This window comes from Ovis canadensis, chromosome 19 (genome assembly GCF_042477335.2).
Source record: "Ovis canadensis isolate MfBH-ARS-UI-01 breed Bighorn chromosome 19, ARS-UI_OviCan_v2, whole genome shotgun sequence".
In the NCBI taxonomy this organism is placed as follows: Eukaryota; Metazoa; Chordata; class Mammalia; order Artiodactyla; family Bovidae; genus Ovis; species Ovis canadensis.
In genome coordinates, this window is record NC_091263.1 from 41,997,448 (window position 1) to 42,018,680 (window position 21,233).

General features: G+C 38.0%; 1 protein-coding gene across 1 annotated transcript in view; it reads left to right on the plus strand.

The window, feature by feature from the left end:
- CNTN3 (contactin 3) overlaps positions 1–21,233 on the plus strand; it is a 403,835-nt gene that overhangs the window by 263,708 nt on the left and 118,894 nt on the right. The window contains exons 6-11 of the mRNA XM_069562133.1: positions 5,296–5,499; positions 6,949–7,051; positions 7,561–7,745; positions 11,416–11,552; positions 13,040–13,169; positions 15,814–15,964. Coding sequence (XP_069418234.1) covers positions 5,296–5,499; positions 6,949–7,051; positions 7,561–7,745; positions 11,416–11,552; positions 13,040–13,169; positions 15,814–15,964 — 910 coding nt within the window. The remainder of the gene's footprint in view (positions 1–5,295; positions 5,500–6,948; positions 7,052–7,560; positions 7,746–11,415; positions 11,553–13,039; positions 13,170–15,813; positions 15,965–21,233) is intronic.

Sequence of the window (21,233 nt, forward strand, 5' to 3'; positions counted from 1 at the left end):
ATGAGCTTCTTATTGCAAAATTCAGGCTTAAATTGAAGAAAGTATGGAAAACCACTAGACCATTCACATATGACCTAAATCAAATCCCTTATGATTATATGGTGGAGATGACAAATAGAATGAATGGATTAGATCTGGGAGACAGAGTTCCTGGAGAACTATGAACGAAGGTTTGTAACATTGTACAGGAGATGGTGACCAAAACCATCCCAAAGAAAAAGAACTGCAAGAAGGCGACATGGTTGTCTGAGGAGGTTTTACAAATAGATGAGGAAAAGGAAAGAAGTGCAAAGCAAGGGAGAAAGGGAATGATATATGCAGCTGAATGCAGAGTTCCAGAGAATAGCAAGGAGACACAAGAAGGCCTTCTTCAATGAACAGTGCAAAGGAAAGCAATAGAATGGGAAAGACTTAGACATTTCATCAGGAACATGGGAGAGATCAAGGAAACATTTCATGCAAGGGTGGGCACAATAAAAGACAGAAACGGCAAGGACCTAACAGAAGCAGAAGAGATTAAGAAAACTAGGCAAGAATACACAGAAGAACTATACAAGAAACGTATTAATGACCCAGATAACCAAGATGATTTGGTCACTCACCTAGAGCCAGGCATCCTGGAGTGTGAAGTCAAGTGGGCCTTAGGAAGCATTTCTACAAACAGCTAGTGGAGGTGATGCAATTCCAGCTGAGCTACTTGCAATCCTAAAAGACGATGTTGTTCATGTGCTGCGCTCGATACGCCAGCAAATCTGGAAAACTCAGCAGTGGCCACAGGACTGGAAAAGGTCAGTTTTCATTCCAATCCCCAAGAAAAGTGATGCCAAAGAATGCTAGAGCTACCACACAATTGCACTAATCTCACATGCTGGCAAAATAATGTTCAAAATTCTCCAGCCAGGCTTGAACAGTATGTGAACCATGAACTGTTGCACTCGTATGTAAGAAAATTTGGAAAACTCAGCAGTGACCACAGGATGGGAAAAAGTCAGTTTTCATTCCAATCCCAAAGGAAGCAATGCCAGAGAGTGTTCAGACTACCATACAATTGCACTCATTCCACATGCTGGCAAGGTTATACTCCAAAGCCTTCAAGCTAGGCTTCCACAGAATGTGAACCAAGAAATTCCAGTGTACAAGCTGTGTTTCAAAGAGGCAGAGGAACCAACATCCATTGGATCATCAAAAAAGCAAGAGGATTCCAGAAAAACATCTACTTTTACTTCATTGACTACGCTAAAGCCTTTGACTGTGTGGATCACAACAAAATTGTGGAAAATTCTTAAAGAGATGGGAATACCAGACCACATTACCTGTCTCCTTAGAAACCTGTATGCAGGTCAAGAAGGAACAGTTAGAACCGGACATGGAACAGCAGACTGGTTCCAAATTGGGAAAGGAGCACATCACGGCAATACGTTATCATCCTGCCTATTTAACTTATATGTACAGTACATCATGTAAAATGCCAGGCTTGATGAACCACAAGCTGGAATCAAGATTTCTGGGAGAAATATCAACAACCATAAATATGCAGATGATACCGTTCTAATGACAGAAAGTGAAAAGGAGGTAACGAGCCTCTTGATAAAAGTGAAAGAGGAGAGTGAAAAAGCTGGCTTAAAACTCAGCACTCAGAAAACTAAGATCATGGCATCTGGTCCCATAGCTTCATGGCAACTAGAAGGAGAAAAGTGGAAGCAGTGACAGGTTTTATTTTCTTGTGCTCCAAAATCATTGCAGACAGTGACTGTAGCCGTGAAATTAAAAGACACTTGCTCCTTGGAAGGAAAGCTATGACAAAGTTAGACAGTGTATTAAAAACCTGAGGTATCAGTTGCCAGCAAAGGTCCGTATAATCAAAGCTATAGTTTTTCTAGTAATCAAGTACATGTGTGAGAGTTGGACCGTAAAGAAGGCTGAGAGCCAGAGAATCAATGCTTTCAAACTGTGGTGCTGGAGAAGACTCTAGAGATTCCCTTCTACAGCAGGGAGATCAAACCAGTCATAAAGGAAATCAACCCTGAATATTCATTGGAAGGACTGTTACTAAAGCTGAAACTCCAATACTTTGGCCAGCTGATGTGAAGAGCTGACTCTTTGGAACAGACTCTGATTCTGGGAAAGATTGAAGGCAAATGGAAAAGGGGGCAGCATGGAAGGAGATGGTTAGATAGCATCAGTGGACACGAATTTGAGCAAACCCAGTAGAGGACAGAGGAGCCTGGCATTATGCAGTCCATGGGATTGCAAAGAATTGGACACAGCATAGTGACTGAACAATAAGAAATCAATAACTAAGCCCAAAAAGATTGCATAAATGGTGGAAATTTTTCTTCTTTGAGGGGGCATGAGTTAGGTATCGAGATAGGCTTACACTGACTCTGGGATACTGATTTGTCTGGACTTCTCTAGAGGACGGGTACTAAGAGTATAAGTGGAAAAGTGAGAGAGAAAGTCACTCAGTTGTGTCAGACTCTTTGCAACCTCATGGACTATACTCTCCTTGGAATTCTCCAGGCCAGAATACTGGAGTGGGTATCCTTTCCCTTCTCCAGGGGATCTTCCCAACCCAGGAATCAAACCCAGTCTCCCACCTTGCAGGTAGATTCCTTCCCAGCTGAAACTCTAAGAATAAACCAAAGATCAATTTGTAAATTTGAAGAGCTTGGGGGATGAGGAGCAGGACTCTCTTGATGGAAGTTGTGGAGAGGGATAGTTTCCTGAAAGAAAGTGAGTGAATGGAAATGTTTCCTCCAGATCTGACTGGAGAGGCAGTTTTTAAATATCCCTCAATAAAGGAAGATAGTGTGTTGCTCAATTTCAGCTACACTGTGTGAATTCACGTTTCCTAAGAGACAGACTACAAGATGGGATCAGAGAATCAGACATTAAAAAAAAGCATAAACAAGCAAACAAAACAGAAAAAGTGCCTGTGAAGGATAAGGAGGAAGGGAGCAGCAATGGGTCAAGGGAGATTCAGCCTGAGATTCAGCTCTGAAAGCTTTGAACAAAGATAGGGAAGGAAGACTTGGGCAGGCAGAATGCCAGAGCACAGTTCTGAAAACATCGTGGCCGTTCTGGTGGGGAGTCCTCAAGCCTCAGTCGCCCTTGTGAGGAATCCTGCAAGGATGGCAGCATTAACACCCTAGGGGAACTTCGTTAGCTGGAAGCAGCCTGTTCTGTCAGGGAGCAGTAGAAGTTTTACTCTCTCTGGATTAAAGAGAGAGGTACAATCATATTGATTTCATGAATAAAACATTTCAAAAAGCAGAATAAGATTGCTTTGCTTTGCTTTCTTTAAAACAAAGAAAGCCTGATTAGTCATGTCATGTCCTGATTCTTTGAGCCCCCATGGTCTGTAGCCCGCCAGGCTCCTCTCTTCATGGGATTCTCCAGGCCAGAATACTGGACTGGGTTGCCATTCCCTTCTGCAGGGGATCTTCCCAACCCAGGGACTGAACCCAGATCTCCTGCATTGCAGTGGATTCTTTACCCACTGAGCCATTAGGGAAGCCTACAACATTGTTTAGCTCTGTAGTTTATTTAGTACTAGTACAAGAGAAAGCACCATCAGGATAGGCAGGAGACCAAGTGTGGAGTGGGTGTTGGAGATACATTTTTGTTTTCATACAATTTAACAAACAAATCACATGACTGAGTAGAATTTCATGAAACACTCTGCTGATATGATAGCCCGATGTAAAGCTCACTCAGTTCACGATTACAAATCAATGTTTCTGAACATCTGCACAGTTTGACATTGAATTACTAAGCTTTAGAATCGTCCAACATTCCCAGTTGCTTTGAAGGCAGAAGAGAGACAGTCATTTTTCATTTTCACCAGGTGCTTGCTCTTCACCCTGTTTGCCTTTTACATGCTCTTTTCCCTCCCTCAGGAGCACTTTTATCCCTTCATGTCAGAATATTCTCCTGTTTTTTAGGACCTGTTCTTCAGTTATAAGAATGTCATCTCTCCTTCCTCTGAAACCCATAGTAACTCTCACCCAGTCTCCCTCTAACAAGTGGAGAGACCCTACACCATTGGAATTATGCCTTTAATACATTTCTTTGAGTTTGTTATTCATTAAAATTGATTTTTATTGCATCTGGTCTTTAAAGATGCTTTTGGAAGGCATTACAGTATGAAGCAGTGCTACAAAGTTAGTGAAACTGTAAAAGAAAATACCGCCACAGAAAGAAAAAACTAAATAAGCCAACTACAATAACTATACTTACATAATGACTTGCTTCTGAAAAACATGAGCATCTAGAACAAAGCAGCATAATATTTAGCCCTTATTATCACAGAGGAGGAGAACAACAGTTCCTTTAGGGAGAGTTGCCTTGTTCCCAAAGTTCAGGAAAACTAATGTTGGACTTGATTTAGATATTAGTAACATAATTTTATCTTAATTAACTCAATAAATATTTATCGAGGACAGTTAGAAGTTTTTGGATGTTTCCATTTGCTAATTTTAGAAGAGGAAGGCAAGCAGGATTAAAATTTGACATCTCTTTTTATTTGCCAAGTGGTGGGAGGACAGATAAGTAAATAGATCATTATATAAAAGTGACAAGTAATTTAAGTAATATCAGCATAGAGTTGCTCTGTATAGAAGCACTTACTCAGAATGAGAGATAAGGAAGACTTCTCTGAGTAGGTGATTCATGATGTTGGAACCAATCTTCGAAAAACAGTTATAAGTTATTTCGACAGAATGAGCTTTGGGTGTTGAAAGGGGAGGAAAGCCTTGAACAGAGCAAAAGGACAGTACAGGCTCTGAGAGCAGCATGTATAAAGGAAAGACCCACAAACAGGAGACATTCATAGGCTTCTCAACTTCTAAGGCAATAAGCAGGGGCTTAATCATGCATGGTCTCATTTTCAAGGTAAGCAATTTTTCATTATTCCAAAGAGTACCGAGTAATTGCCGGAAGTGTTATAGCAGGAGGTGGCATGATGAGATTGATAATTTTGAGAAATCATAGAGCATGTAGTGTGGAGACACAAATTAAAAGGGAGCAAGACAAGCCAGAGAAACTTGTTAGGAAGTATCTAGAGTAGTGATAATGAGGCCAGTGATAATATTGCTCCCACAAGAATGTGGGTCGACAGTGACCTCCATAGAATGCAGAATGAACACAGCATCATGTCATGTAATGGTTTCTCTCCATGACCTGCAAGAAAACACTAAGTGTTGCTTTGCAGTAAAGGTGATTTCAGATATTTTAAATATATTATAGAAGGTTTTCCTTCTTGATGGAATTTCTTTGCTCTAAAAATTTTACTAGAACTGTCATATGCTTGGATCTTCAACGAATATCCGTCATTTGTCGAAGAAGATAGTCGGAGATTTGTCTCTCAAGAGACAGGCCACCTCTACATAGCCAAAGTGGAGCCGTCTGACGTGGGCAATTACACGTGTGTGGTGACTAGTGCAGTGACAAATGACAGAGTGCTGGGCTCCCCAACGCCTTTGGTGCTTCGTTCTGACGGTAGGAAAAATTTCAAGGGGCAAGTCTAACTGGAAACGCCGTTGCGAATACAAGACAAAACAAATTAGGAAAAGTGAAAAGTATATCCTGCAGAATTATTTTTATTTTTTCAGAACAAAAAATATTTATGAGTATAGTAGCTAAAATGATTCCATCAACCTGTAATGTAATTCTTACTCAGAATTGGCTTCCCAGTTTGCAGGGGCTGGTACTGACTGAAAGTGAGGAACTGCTTATAAAATTTTTTAAAGAATTTCAAGATGGTGGCACTATGCCTTTAAACCAAATATGAACCCTCCAAGCCTGGGGGTCACCTTGTATTCTCATGATGTCACCCATCTTGACTTTCGCCAGCCTGAGATTATTAAAGTTCTAGATATTTTGTTATAGGTTAAAAAGCATCTATAAATAAAATTAAAGGGGAAAAAATTGTACATTAGATCCCTAGAATTTATTCATCTTATAATTGAAAGTTTGGTCAGTGTATCTGACCAACATCACCTCATTTCCCCTACCCCTACCAGCATAGGGATTATAGTAATGCTGTGTTGTGTACTTGAAATTGGCTTAGAGAGTAGATCTTAAATATTCTCACTAGAGAAAAAAAAAATATTTTTAAAAATTGAAAATAGTAACTATGCGAGGTGTTAAATATGTTAACTTGACTGGTGTTATTATTTCACAATGTATACATGTATGAACTCATCATTTTGTGCACCCTAAAAAATGACATTATCCAGTCTTTATTTGTCAGTCATACCTCACTAAAACTTGAGGGGGAAAAAGGAAAACATATGTTTCTTTAGCCCCTCAGTGATTGTTTCAAGGGAGCCCATGAACTGCAAAGCAGATTTATAAGCCTGGGTACTGTCCCAGTTACACAAAACAATATCTGATACAGCACAATGCCATGAACACAAAGTATCTAAGTACTTCTTTCCAGTCAGGTATAATTGAATTTGACCTTTCTTGTTTATTACATTACCATTTCTTGACTTCAGGGAGCTATTTAATAAGTTTAAGGTTGGTGTCTGTGCTACCAGGGTACCATTAAGTAAATTTCCTCCCATAATTTTTGCTCTTTAGGATATTTTAAGAAGTCATAATATATTGTATATTGAAGTTTGACTAGGAATTTCCAAATTGAATACAGAATAAAAAAGCCTTCCATTTTATATAATGTAAAAAAGGTCTAGTTGTTTTCTTGAAACTCCTCTGTAAGCTGTAACTTATAAATCATGGAATCCAAAGTTTCCACATGTTTAATGATATTGTATATTTGGCCCAAGGTAACACAACTTCTAAAGGTACCTACCAGATGGCAAGTCAGTAATTTAAATCATTAGGAGGAAGTACTTCAAAATAGAGCAAAAAATTTTTTATTTAAGAAAAATGGGAGAATTCCAAAGGAAACATTGAAACCACTAACTTTGTATTGTGTGCTTACAGGTGTCATGGGTGAATATGAGCCAAAAATAGAAGTTCAGTTTCCAGAAACTCTTCCAGCAGCTAAAGGTTCAACTGTGAAATTGGAATGTTTTGCCCTTGGAAAGTAAGTTTTATAACATTTACACCGATATGCAGAAACATTTGGTTGCTGTGAGAGATCAAGATAGCTTTTGACAGACTCTTCTTTTCCTTATTTTCTAAACATTTCTTTCATTTAGAAGTAAAGGAAAATTAAAATAGAGGGGAAATTCACATATATAATTTAGTTTGAAATTTTAAAGGCAATTTGCAGTAAATGACTGTGCCTGCCTAATTTCATAAACTAAATTGGTGTTATTTTTCTTTCGCTTGTTCATTTGTTGTATTGTAATACTGTGGGAATGCATTTTCTCTAAATTATTAATTAACTCGAGAAAATGCAAAGTTTATTTTATTAAAATATCGAGTTAAAGAGTTTGCATTTGCAGGTTTAGTAATTGATAGCTGACTGTTTCTACATTTGAAAAATCTGTGCCATTTTTATTCTATCCTAACAAAACTTTTATTTTGTCAAGCCTAAAAGGCTTCCAGGCATTGCTTAAATAGCAAATAACTTGATAAATTTCTTCATAGTCCTGTACCCCAGATTAATTGGAGAAGAAGTGATGGACTGCCTTTTTCCAGTAAAGTTAAGTTAAGGAAGTTCAGTGGTGTGCTTGAAATTCCCAACTTCCAACAGGAAGATTCAGGTTCCTATGAATGCATTGCTGAGAATTCACGAGGGAAAAATGTTGCCAGGGGGCGTCTCACTTACTATGGTAAGCCCTCACTTTCAGCATATTGGATTTTTACCTTTTGCTCTCTCTATAAATTATTAGTATTGGGGTTGGAGGCTGGGTAGAAGATTTTAGCAGAATCTCAATGTCCAGCTTGTTCTGTTCTATATTTTGTTAAATGGGGATAAATATTTATCATAAAAGGAATTAAAAAGAAAGAAAATTTTGCAATGAAGTTGGAGACATAATATATTCTTACTGTATTTTAAACTGATTCATATGATAATGAAATATTCACTTTTTTTGGGGGGGTTAAGAATAGCAATTTACTTACTTAACCGAATCAAGGAGAGATCTCCTTTCTGTCTGCTACTACCTCTAGAAAATGGGATTTTATATCTTTCTCTGTGATCTTTACTAAGCAGAAAGAAACTGTCTACTGGGAAAACTTGCAATTACTGCATTAGTCCAACCACATAAACTCAGGCTTGCTGGACCTCTTCAGTAGTATTCTATGCTTTCCAATAATAAAAATATACCATGTTTGCTGCCTTTAATTTGTAGTCACATTTATTTTATGTACTGTTAAATTTGGGTAAGAAAGGTTAATACAATTACCTTTGTTTAGAGTCTATTTTTAGGAAAATTCAGGTCAGTTCAGTCACTCAGTCGTGTCCGACACTTTGTGACCCCATGGACTGCAGTGTGCCAGGCCTCCCTGTCCATCACCGACTCCCAGAGTTTGCTGAAACTCGTGCCCATTGAGTGGGTGATGCCATCCAACCATCTCGTCCTCTCTCGTCCCCTTCTCCTCCTGCCTTCAATCTTTCCCAGCATCAGGGTCTTTGGAAAATTAGATTATCTTTTTGTTCCCAAACTTGTTTTCAAATCACTTTTATTTAAAAAAATAATATTAAGTATTGTTATGAAAGTATGATTTAGAAAGTAGAAATAAATCATTTTATAAAATGTACTATAAAATATGTGAAGATGTAAACTCAGTGAATGTATTTTTGCAGTTTAACCATTAAAAACATTGTAAAATGAATGAAAATTGATCACTTCTGTGAACGGAAAATGACAATATAGTCTATTTATTTTAAAAACTTAAAATTGAAATAATTTGCAATGCTAACTTGTATAGTGTACATAAATATTGCAAAGAGGAAAAATTTTGCCAAGACAAGTATACAGACAAGTAAACCCTCTTCAAAAGGATGTGAACTTTGTAAGTGCATTACATCTGATTAGATTGACACTTGTTTTATTGTAAGTTTATAGGATCTGCCAGGAACAAAACGGAGGTGTGGATTGATAGCATGAGCCATTCTGTGTTGTAATTCTTTCTTCTAATTATGAGATTTGGTTAGAATACACAGCACCAAGTTGCCGTTTCCCAGATGCCATGTTCTACATATTGGTGGGATGATATGGATATGTGTTGGGGGCACCTAAACCATGTGGTTATATGGCTCTAAGTTGACCACAAACAAGTCCAAGCTTAATTTCTCCTTTCTAAACGGCCAGTACCTGGCCCACTTAATGTTTTAGTAGGAATGTTTTTAGCTCTGTGGAATGGCAGTCCTGCACTAATAATAAACCCTTGTTTGCTTGTTTGGCAAGACATTCAAAGCTAAGCTGACATTTAAGTGTCTTATAATCAGGCCCTGGCTCAATTTCTCTGTGGTGTTTCTTTCTGCCCTTACCTTTCCCCTTCCTCTGCATGTTGATTTCCCTGACAGTCATAGAATGGCTACCAGCAGTGACCAGCACATTAGTTCTTGTGCATGCTTCCTTTCTCTAAAACATCTTGCAGCTCACTTCTCAGATCTCATTGGCTGCGTGTTCATTCCTAAACCAATCACCAACAAGGCGAATTGGCTTAAACAACTTACGAGCCTTTTTTGGAACACAGAATATGGTCAGGTTTCCCTCGATTTTGTAGAAGAGAAGATAATTCAATAAAAAATTAGGGCATCTTAGGAATAAAGAAGAGAGAAAATGGATACACGTAGGCAACAAACATCATCCGCTATACTTAGTAAATGACGCAGATGGTTGCTTTAGTCCATTTTTATATGTACCTAAGAAATAGAGGGAACTCCTGGTGGTCCAGTGATTAGGACTCTGCACTTTCATTGCAGGGGTCACAGGTTTGCTCCCTCATCAGAAAACTAAGATACCATATGCAGTGCAGTGTAGCCAAAAAATAAAATGAAAAAAAAAACTCAATTAAAAAAAAATCAGAAATCAATTAGAAAGTTTCATGAAAGTTACTTTAAAATTCTGTCTGAAGTCTAGTATATTCAATAAATGCCTTGCAGTTCTCTGATTATCTGCTCTGATATTTCATGTAAAAAATGGTCCAGTAGAATATTTGAATCTCATATGATGGAATAAGGGGATAAATCACATTATGTGGCAATTGCAATCTTAGGATTTGCTTAGTCCAGCAAATTATCTTTCCATTTGAAGAACAGTACCATGAGAAGCCAGTGGACAATTTTACTAGAAACTTGAGCCTCAGTCAAGGGATCATATGTGAGTCTATTGTCGTCTCATCCCACCTAGGCTGATTAATTCCTGAAAGAAGACAGTGTGTTTCAATATAGAGTAGAGAGGAGTGATTTGGGACTGAATTATCCTTCAGATTGGGCAAGCCATTTATATTTTATAAAAAGACAAAATAAGGTAAAACTTCGATGGGTACATTTTCTCTAAAAGCTGAATAGCTGTAGTTTCTGTTTCATTTATAGAAAAGGCAATTTTATGAGATATAAACAGAAAGACAAATCTTCCCATGGTTGAAATTAAATAGAAATAGATAAAATCTTTCTTCATATGGAGGATGCAAATGTGAACCCCGAAGTACACATCACATGTATAATGCAATGTGGAACCGGGAAGACATCTCACCTCCTAGTCTCAGAGCTAAAACATAGACTGAGATTTGGCTGAATATACTTTGAATGTTGAGTGACTTTCATTGTGAGTGGTATGTTGCTTTCATCTGTAAAAGGACTTCCCAAGTGTCTTCAAAATGTAAGTAAAAATGATAAATCCACTTGATGCAACTGATTTGCATACATAATTTAAAGTTGCATGAGTTACTTCTTTTTCATAAAAAATCGTTTGATTCAAATTGAATGAATTTATCCATCTTTCCCTGCTTTCATTTTAATTTGCACAGAGGTTCATAAGATGTTCACTGGTTTGTATTTAATTAAGAGTTATTTCTAACTTGAAGGAAATATTTTTTTTTCTTCTGCTATACAAGTTTCTCTTCTATTGATGCTGATTTTTAGTGCATAATTAAGACTGGTATCTGCCGTCATTCACATATTAAGTTGTCATCAGTTGTGAGCTCATAATTCAAAAATGTACTTGGACAAGAAAATCTATATAGTTTGTGTACCTGCATTTTTCTGCTGATATCTGAAGAACGTAATACAGTGCCCAGAATTTTGAAAACAGAAAGCATAATGAATTTGACTCAGGAAAGGGCAGATTGTAACATCCATTCTCAAATCTAGAAATGTTTCACATACCAACTTAGTAAATACCTAGTGAATTAAATACAATTTAGCCACTTACATTACATTAGTTTACATTAATCTGTTATTGCCCATAGTCATATCCACTTATATTTATGTAGATAAAGTATTTGTTTTTTATTGTGGAGTGGTTTGAATTTCTTTTTTTTTCATTGCAGCAAAGCCTCATTGGGTTCAACTCATAAAAGATGTAGAATTAGCAGTGGAGGACAGTCTTTACTGGGAATGTCGGGCTAGTGGTAAGCCCAAACCTTCCTACCGATGGTTGAAAAATGGAGAAGCCCTTGTGCTTGAGGTAAGGTCATGTGCCTGGTTAATACGCCTTTTTCCCACTTTGTATAAATGCCTTTTCTGGTACCAACTGCCAGAGTAAACTGGTGAGTTTGCACACATTCATCTGAAGAGTTTTTATCACATTCATCTGAGAAGTGGTGCAAGGGAAAAAAGGATAAAATCAAGTACCCAGTCTTCCAAGGAGGAAATATTTTCAGTATTGAATTTCATTGGAGAAAGATTATTTTATGAATTTAGTTCATGATATAAAGTCAACCTATGAACAATGCAAGTGTTAGCTCTTGTATAATTTATAATCAGTTCTCTGTGTCCCTGATCCATGGATGCAACCAACCAGGGACTGTGAGGTCCTGTAGTATCTGCAGTTTTCAATGAAAAAGTATGCAAGTAAGTGGACCCCCCCCATAGTTCAAACTTTGTTGTTCAAAGGTCCACTGTACTTTTTTTTTTCATTTTGAAATTAGAGAAGGCTTTATTTTAATCATACATAGAATGTGATTTCCATTTTTCCTGTTTGATAACATGGATGGCCTCTGGAGAATAAGTGTATCAGTTATATCCTTACCTTGTTAAATGAGTATTTTCTCAGTCACTTCTCAAGCCACGTAATTTTTGCACTTTTTAAAAATTGTTGTACTAAGTCACTTATGTTCCTTCAAATTTCTCCACATAACCATTCATAATACCTACAAACCTTAAATAGATATATGTTTTCCAGCACCCTTTTTAATACACAGAATTTATTATGTCTTCAATTTGCATGATTTTATTTTTATTTTTTAAATTTTTTTTAAATTTTACTTTATTTTACTTTACAATACTGTATTGGTTTTGCCATACATCAACATGAATCTGCCACAGGTGTACATGAGTTCCCAATCCTGAACCCCCTGCCACCTCCCTCCCCATACCATCTCTCTGGGTCATCCCAGTGCACCAGCCCCAAGCATCCTGTATCCTGCATCGAACCTAGACTGGCGATTCATTTCTTACGTGATATTGTACATGTTTCAATGCCATTCTCCCAAATCATCTCACCCTCTCCCTCTCCCACAGGGTCCAAAAGTCTGTTCTATGCATCTGTGTCTCTTTTGCTGTCTCGCATACAGGGTTATCGTCACCATCTTTAAAAACTGGTGAAAACCTTTCCAGTTCATGGGTTGGAAACCTGGTACATTTCTTAAAATCTGCAACTTTATCCATAGGGAAAAATGAAATAGTTGCAATATTTTCCATTTATGCTTTGTTATTTATTTTACTTATATACTTTTTGACTGCAGTAGATTTATGAGTATTTTTAATGTCTAGCTGTTAAGTCATTCTCAGCATTTCAAATAAGGGAATCATTTAAATTTCAGGTCAGATTGCCTAATACTATGAGGGAAATTAAGGACACTGTTGCATGATTGAAACAATATTCAGTGGTTATCATTTTTCATCTAAAATGGTATATACATTTATATGCAAGGCATTTTTATTATTGTCTAGGAGAGAATACAGATAGAAAATGGTGCCCTTACAATATCAAACCTAAATGTGACCGATTCTGGCATGTTCCAGTGCATAGCAGAGAACAAACATGGTCTCGTCTATTCTAGTGCTGAGCTCAAGGTCATGGGTAAGACCAACTTTCTCATCTTAATTTATTTTTCTTAAATCCTCCATTTTTGCCAGAAGCAGAAATATTTACCTTTCATATTAGATTCCTACATCTAATAACCTTTTCAGTATCGCAGCAGAATCATGCAGAGTTTTTAATCGAGGCATACAATTTAATGATTTCTAAGGAAAAGCAGCAATTACGGCCAGAATTAAACCCAAAGTTGGAAATAGAGAAACAATAGGGAGAGAGTGTTGAGCTAAAACATCCTTATCCAGCACCAATAGTATGAACTAATTAGTACCTTTTAGGAGAATAAGTGACTCTGGTGTTCTCAGTTGCTGGTCCATAAAATTAAATATCAAAATTCAAATCAATAGTTTATTGATCCAAAAGGAGTTGTTGTCTTTGTCTTTAATAACTCTGCTGGAAGCTTCAAGTTTGGGGCACACCAGAGCTTTAACTAACCGAGGCTCAACTACTTAAGAAAGAAAATGTTATGTTTAGACCCATTGTCCAGAAAAGACACTGTAAGGTGCAAATGACTTCAAGTCCAACCAAAATTGTCAGGGCATAACATATAGTATAGATAGGAAAGAAAGAGAGGAGGAAGAAAGGAAGGGTAGGAGGGAAGGAGGAGGGAAGAGAACAAGGAAGAGGGTGGGAAAGAGGGAGAGAGAAGGGGAGTGGGGAAATTTATTGTTCATTGTAATTAAAATAGAGAATTTGGATTTCAGTTTGATTTGACTCAGGGTTCTAACATCATCACCACTCTCAGGCCTCATATGATGATCCCCAGGACATTCAATTTTCATTATCAGAGTCAATCTAGTGAAAGAAGGATAGCTTTCTTAATTGCTTAAGTGCAAGTCACAGTCCTGATTGATCTAACTCAGTGCTTCCCTACTGGGGACGGTTTTGCACCCTGGAAATAGTGGGAAATGTCTGGAGACATTTTTGGCTGCCACAGTGTAAGGGTATAATAACAAAGGATGGAGCCTGCATATGCTCCTGGCATCTTGCAGACAGATGCCAGAGAGACTGCTCAATGTCCTTCAGTGCCCAAGATAGCCAAAATGTTATATGTTTCATGGAAAAACACTGGTTTAAGGAAAACAGGTGTCTCTTGGTGCCTGGAAGTTAGAAACACATCACCTGTACCAAGAAGACTAAAGCCTGGGAAGAGCAGATCATCACCTGAAAATCTGGCTGGTATTATCCATGACAGAGACATATGGTATTACAACAGACAGGAGGTGGAATGTGCACATATCTGACGTTGAAGCCTGCTGTACTCTTAATTAGTCTTATAAACCATAGTTGATTCATCTTAAACCAAATCAATCTCTGCCTAGTGTTGCATGGGGTTTTTGTATGGGAAAAAAATATGACCTATGTTTAGAAAGAGATTATACTAATATATAAAGATATTTTTGGCTTGTTTTAGTAAAAATTATTCTCTTAGACTTGGAGAAGGCAATGGCAGCCCACTCCAGTACTCTCATCTGGAACATCCCATGGACGGAGGAGCCTGGTGGGCTGCAGTCCATGGGGTCGCGAAGAGTCAGACACGACTGAGCGACTTCACTTTCACTTTTCACTTTCCTGCATTGGAGAAGGAAATGGCAACCCACTCCAGTGTTCTTGCCTGGAGAATCCCAGGGATGGCGGAGCCTGCCGTCTATGGGGTCACACAGAGTCTGACACGACTGAAGCAGCAGCAGCAGCAGCAGCATTCTCTTAGAATCTTAATTTTTAAGGCCAGCAACCTCCAAGATAACATATCTTCTTTATCTGCAATCACATATAGGTATCATATAATTCATTGTATGATATCCAGTTATTAAAAAATAAATTATATTCCCTGGGATATGCCATAGGAAAGAAGATTAGATATTTATAGAAATGTACTGAGTTCTTAACTTTTTTCCACATTTGCAGTAAAAGGAAGATGATTTTCTGATTAACATATACTTTCCTTCAAATGATATATCATTTTGTCTCTTGAATGTTCAGAGACATTGTTTCAAGATAAGCATTCCATGCATTATTAGCAAACGTGTTTTCTACAGATGATAGTATTTAATGGAATATTGTAACATAGTGTAATAATGCATGTTATACTTCTCCAACTTTGAAGTAAAAGCTAACCACATGAAAATTTTATAATAGATCTTAATAATGTTTATAATAGATCTTGATAATGTTTATACAAGAGAATAAGTGTTCAGCACTCAGCCTTTACTCAATAAACATTGCTGAGTACCCACTGACTGTCAGGCACTGCGCCACACACTGTCTTTGAAGTCACGAGAGAGACTGACCCTGTTATCTTTATGGAACTTTCAAGAACATTCTATGATAAATGTTTTTAGTGTTATTAAATTTGTGATTGAGCTATTTTAAAAGCTCATGGTAAACTTAAAATTTTCATATAAAGTAACTGTCTCAAGAATTAGGACTTGCCAGAAAACACAATAGTAGGAATTAGCTTTTGAGCATTGAAAACATCTTGTAAGTGGTCCCCAGTCAGTCAAATAAATCATGTAGTAATAGCTCACCTGTCAAGAACCTTTAAAAAAAATCATTATAAAGTCAACCTTTGGAATTTATGGGAATTTAAAGAAATAAAATCAAATTCATATTCTTTCTTCTTTTTCAGCTTCTGCTCCAGATTTTTCAAAGACCCCAATGAAAAAGTTGATTCAGGTGCAGGTGGGCAGTGAGGTCAACTTGGATTGTAAACCCAGAGCTTCCCCCAGGGCACTCTCCTCCTGGAAGAAAGGAGAGGTGATCGTTCAGGAAAGTGAAAGGTATTCTGTTGCCCATAAAGGTGGTGATTTACCTGCTTCTTGCCTTCCATAGCAATGCTGAAGGAGGCTTTCAACATGAAATGAAATACAGTAGCATTTCAATAAAATGTGAGGTGTTCAGGAACCACAATAGCAGTATTTTTGTTTGTGATACTCTTGAGATGATACTAATCAGGTTTTGAAATATAAAAACAGATGTACCTCACCTCTTCCAACATAGAGTATTTTAGAAATGAGTTTCTTCCCCATTTGACTGGTAAGACTCAAAACTGGAATGACAAAAGAATGCAGGCCCTGGACCCAGGCTCTCTCTCAGCTCCTGGTGGCCCAACGTCTCAGGGCAAAGAAAATAGAAGACAGCAGCATACGCCCGATGAATATCAATCTTGTTGCCCTATGTTGAAGTAATTTTATGGGTATTAGTTTAAGCAAAGGCTCTCTTGATTTCCTGACTGCTATGATAACATTTAAAATGAAGAAGCAGAATAGGGCTTAGTTAAAAGCACAGATTTTGGAGCAAGACTGTCGGGTTCCAATCTGTATTCTTTTACCAGATCAAGGAAGTGACTTACTCTTTGTGTGTTTTGAGTCCTCATTTGTTAATTAATAGAATTAGCACATATATCACATTATGAGGGTTGGTATGTGGATAAAACCCATAAATATCTATACTGCACTTAGGTCAGAACCTGGCAGAGAGTAAACATAAGTATTGGGTATTGTTATTATTGATTGAGTACTTCCCCTTGGAACCTTGTGCTGAAAGCTTCTGATAAGTGGAATGATAGCCACAAACATGTCCATGTCCTTCTTCTGGAGAATTTGATTATATTATGTCACATGACAAAAGATAATGAAAGTTAAAGGTGAAATTGAGGTTGCCAACAACTTAAAATGGGGAGATTATCTTGGATCCTCTGGTTGGGCACTTGAAAGGGGAAGAAGATAGCACAAGTGTTTGAAAGAAATGTATGATAATGAAGGAAGGTGCAGGAGAGATTTCCAGCATGAGGGAGACCCTAATTGGGACTGCTGACTTTGAAGATGGTGGGAGGGGGCCAATGTGCAAAGGAATTCCAGATTCCTCTATCAATTGGGAAAATCCTCAGTTGACAGTCAGCAAGGAAATAGGGATATCAGTCCCACAACTTTAATGAAGTGAATTCTTCCAACAATATGAAGGAGCAGAAAATGATTTCAGAACCTTCCAGAGTAACACAGGGCTTCCCAAGTGGCTCAGTGGTAAAGAATCCACCTCCCAATGCAGAAGACATTCATTTAATCCCTGGGGGATGGCAGGGGCTGGGTGTGGGGTGGGGTCGGAGATCCCCTGGAAGAGGAAAGGCATCACACTTCGGTATTCTTGCCTTTGGAAATCCCAGGGACAGAGGAGCCTGGCAGGCTACAGTCCGTGGGGTTGCAAGAGTCTGACATGACTTATCGATTGAACAACAACGATGACAGCAAAAAGTAGCACAACACTAACAACACCTTGATTTTAGCCCGCTGTGACCCATACTGGACCTCTGACCTCCAGAACTATAATATAATACATGTGTGTTGTTTTAGGCCACTAAGTTTATAGTAACTTGTAACTGGAGAAAAAGGAAACTGATACAGAATGCCACACATATTATTTCCTTTAAATATTTCTGCAGCTCTGTGCTATTTATATCATATTATTATCTCCTTGTCACTAATGAAACAACTAAAGCTTAGAGGAATTATGTAATTTGCCTAAAGTCACATAGCCAGAGTGAATTCCATAGCTAGGGCATAACCATGAAGCATTTTCAGGGCAACATTGTGTATAGAAAACACAGAATCTGAGAGGTGGTCTCAGCCTTTGAAGTCATGGGGTCCAAATTATTCTTTTTGGAGATGGAGGAAAACAAGAAAGCAATTTCTTAGACCAAGAAATGTAAATTTACTTTTCCAAAACTGCTAAGGCTTACTGCAGACAGCCAGGTTGAACTGCTTTTAGATTATAGTCCCAAAGTTATTTTTGTGAGTTGGTTAGGATAACACAATCTGCTATTTCTATGATACTTTGTGGGGGACTATATGATACTTTATGCCTCAGGCAGCCACAGCAGGATGACAAGGCAAAATTGTGAACTGAGCCATTAGGAAACACAATCTAACCAAGTGCTAGGCAGTACAGAATAGATTTCTGGAACAGAAAAGTAATTAGTGATTTTGAATTTAGTTGTCCAAGCCAGTTTAAACAGGTCAAGATACAAACTATTTAATTTTTACAATGCTGCAAGTTAAACCTTTCTGTATAAATGTTGACATTTTTGTTGTTGAAAGCATTTTAAGGACTTCTAATTGTATACATAAATTAAATAGTAATTATGTTCCAAGGACTTAAATGCTTTGCACAATAATAAACACACTTGTTCTCACAGTAGTGCCTATAGTAGGCAGAGGTTTTAATCTTAACATTAAAAGAGGACAAAAGATTAGCAGGTTTAGCTGAAGGCACACAGGAGAGATTTACTCCCACTTTAGAAAATGGTGGGCTACCCTTGTGGCTCAACTGGTAAATAATCCAACTACAAAGCAGCTGTAGGAAATGGGTACCCACTCCAGTATTCTGGCCTGAAGAATTCCATGGACTCTATAGTCCATGGGATCCCAGGAGTTGGAGATGACTGAGCAACTTTCAGTTTACATAATGATGGGATGATGTACAAAAAAAATTAAGGTCTAGAATCTCACCTGGTATTTCTTACTTGGCCACTTGCTACATGAGTATCACTAGGTCACTTCTCTAATACCTATAAACATTAATATCCTCATATATAAGAGAGAGATAATAATTCCTACCTTCAGTTCAGTTACTCAGCCATGTCTGACTCTTCATGACCCCATTGACTACAGTATGCCAGGCTACCCTGTCAATCACCAACTCCCACAGCTTGCTCAAACTCATGTCCATCGAGTTGATGATGCCATCCAGTATCTTATCCTCTATCATCCCCTTCTGCTCCTGCCTTCAATCTTTCCCAGCATCAGGGTATTTTCCAATCAGTCAGTTCTTCCCATCAGGTGGCCAAAGTATTGGAGTTTCAACTTCAGCATCAGTACTTCCAATGAATACTCAGAGTTGATTTCCTTTAGGATTGACTGGTTTGATCTTCTTGCAGTCCAAGGGACTCTCCAACACCACAGTTCAGAAGCATCCATTCTTCAGCGCTCAGCTTTCTTTATAGTCCAGCTCTCACATACATACATGACTACTGGAAAAAACATAGCTTTGACTAGATGGATCTTTGTCAGCGAAATAAGGTCTCTGATTTTTAATATGCTGTCAAGGTTGGTCATAGCTTTACTTCTAAGGAGCAAGTGTCTTTTAATTTCATGGTGGCAGTTACCATCTGCAGTAATTTGGGAGCCCAGTGTTTCCATTGTTTCCCATCTATTTGCCATGGATTGATGGGACCAGATGCCATGATCTTAGTTTTCTGAATGTTGAATTTTAAGCCAGCTTTTTCACTCTCTTCTTTCATTTTCATCAAGAGGCACTTTAGTTCTTCTCTGCTTTCTGCCATAAGGGTGGTGTCATCTGCATATCTGAGGTTATTGATATTTCTCTCGGCAGTCTTGATTCCAGCTTGTGCTTCATCCAGCCCAGATCTCACAGGATATACTCTGCATATAAATTAAATAAGCAGGGTGACAGTATACAGCTTTGATGTACTCCTTTCATGATATGGAAAGTCTATTGTTTCATCTCTGGTTCTAATTGTTGTTTCTTGACTTACATACAAATTGCTCAGGAGGAAGGTAAGGTGATCTGGTATTCCCATCTCTTGAAAAATTTTCTACAATTTGTTGTGATCCACACAGTCAAAGGCTTTGGTGTAGTTAATAAAGCAGAAATAGGATGTTTTTCTGGAACTTTCTTGCTTTTTCAAAGCTCCAATGGATGTTGGCAATTTGATCTCTGGTTCCTCTGCCTTTTCTAAATCCAGCTTGAACATCTGGAAGTTCTCAGTTCATGAACTGTTGAAGTCTGGCTTGGAGAATTTAGAGTATTACTTTGTTAGCATGTGAGATGAGTGCAATTGTGAGGTAGTTTGACAATTCTTTGGCATTGCCTTTCTTTGGGATTGGAATGAAAACTGGCCTTTTCCAGTCCTTTGGCCACTGCTGAGTTTTCCAGATTTGCTGGCATATTGAGTGTAGCACTTTCACAGCATCATCTTTTAGGATTTGAAATAGCTCAACTGGAACTCCATCACCTCCACTAGCTTTGTTCATAGTGATAATTACCTAAGGCCCACTTGATTTCCCATTCCAAGATGTCTGGCTCTAGGTGAGTGATCACACCATCATGGTTATCTGGGTCATGAAAATCTTTTTTGTATAGTTCTTCTGTGTATTCTTGCCATCTCTTCTTAATATCTTCTGCTTCTGTTAGGTCCAACAATTTCTGTCCTTAATTGTGCCCATCTTTGCATGAAATGTCCCCTTGGTATCTCTAATTTTCTTGAAGAGATCTCTAGTCTTTCCCATTCTAATGTTTTTCTCTATTTCTTTGCACTGATCACTGAGGAAAGCTTTCTTATCTTGCCTTGTTATTCTTTGAAACTCACATTCAGATGGGTATATCTTCCCTTTTCTCCTTTCCCTTAGCTTCTCTACTTTTCTCAGCTATTTGTAAGGTCTCCTCAGACAACCATTTTGCCTTTTTGCATTTCTTTTTCTTTAGGATGGACTTGATCACTGCCTCCTGTACAATGTCACGAACCTCCATCCATAGTTCTTCAGGCACTCTATCAGATCCAATCCCTTGAATATATTTGTCACTTCCACTGTATAATTATTAGGGACTTGATTTAGGTCATACCTGAATGGTCTACTGGTTTTCCCTACTTCCTTCAATTTAAGTCTGAATTAGGCAATAGGACTTCATGATCTGAGCCACAGTCAACTCCTGGTCTTGTTTTTGCTGACTGTATAGAGCCTCTCCATCTTTGGCTGCAAAGAATATGATCAACCTGATTTCAGTATTGACCATCTGGTGATGTCCATGTGTAGAGTCTTCTCCTGTGTTGTTGAAAGAGGGTTGCTATGACCAGAGCATTCTCTTGGCAAAACTCTGTTATCCTTGGTCCTGCTTCATTCTGTACTCTAAAGCCAGATTTGCCTGTTACTCCAGGTATCTCTTGACTTCCTACTTTTGCATTCCAGTCCCCTATGATGAAAAGGACTTCTCTTTTGAGTGTTAGTTCTAGTTGTAGGTGTTCATAGAACATTT